General features: G+C 53.7%; 1 protein-coding gene across 1 annotated transcript in view; it reads right to left on the bottom strand.

Moving 5' to 3' along the window:
* The window catches only part of CMYA5 (cardiomyopathy associated 5), a 45,772-nt gene that overhangs the window by 11,198 nt on the left and 34,084 nt on the right, over window positions 1–490 (bottom strand). The window contains 1 exon segment of the mRNA XM_010005421.1: window positions 16–94. Coding sequence (XP_010003723.1) covers window positions 16–94 — 79 coding nt within the window.

A 490-nucleotide genomic window follows, 5' to 3' on the forward strand; every position in this document is an offset into this window, starting at 1 on the left:
GCCCCCTCCGCCAGCGAGCCGGGATGCCAGCGGATGGTGGCCGTGTCCCAGCACACCGTGCAGTCCTCGGCCTCGATGGTGGGGACGGCAGGCGCTGGGGACACAGGGACACGTCAGCGGCACTGCAGTCAGGGTGCCAGCAGCTGTCGGGGCATGATTGCCAAGGGAAAGAACAGTCACCTCCCCAAAACACCCAGGGGATAGTTTTGCCCATCCAGCAATAATCTTTTTCTTGTGTTTCTGTGGCAGAAGGTTACATTTTGGGGAAAAAAAACAACCAAACCATGCTGGGAAAGTCACTGTGAATATCTGTGTATTTCTGCACATTCTTAAAATGTCCATGTAGCAATTTTTCCTCATTTCTGTGAATATTCAAGGAGCACAGCACCAAGAGAGCGCTGCCCACAGCTGTCTCCACATCACTTCAATCCTGTCCTCAGCAGCCCCTGCCTGAACTGCGCCAGAAACACATTGTGACATTGCACACCCA

The sequence above is a fragment of the Chaetura pelagica genome, unplaced genomic scaffold (genome assembly GCF_000747805.2).
Source record: "Chaetura pelagica isolate M959 unplaced genomic scaffold, ChaPel_1.0 scaffold37, whole genome shotgun sequence".
Lineage (NCBI taxonomy): Eukaryota > Metazoa > Chordata > Aves > Apodiformes > Apodidae > Chaetura > Chaetura pelagica.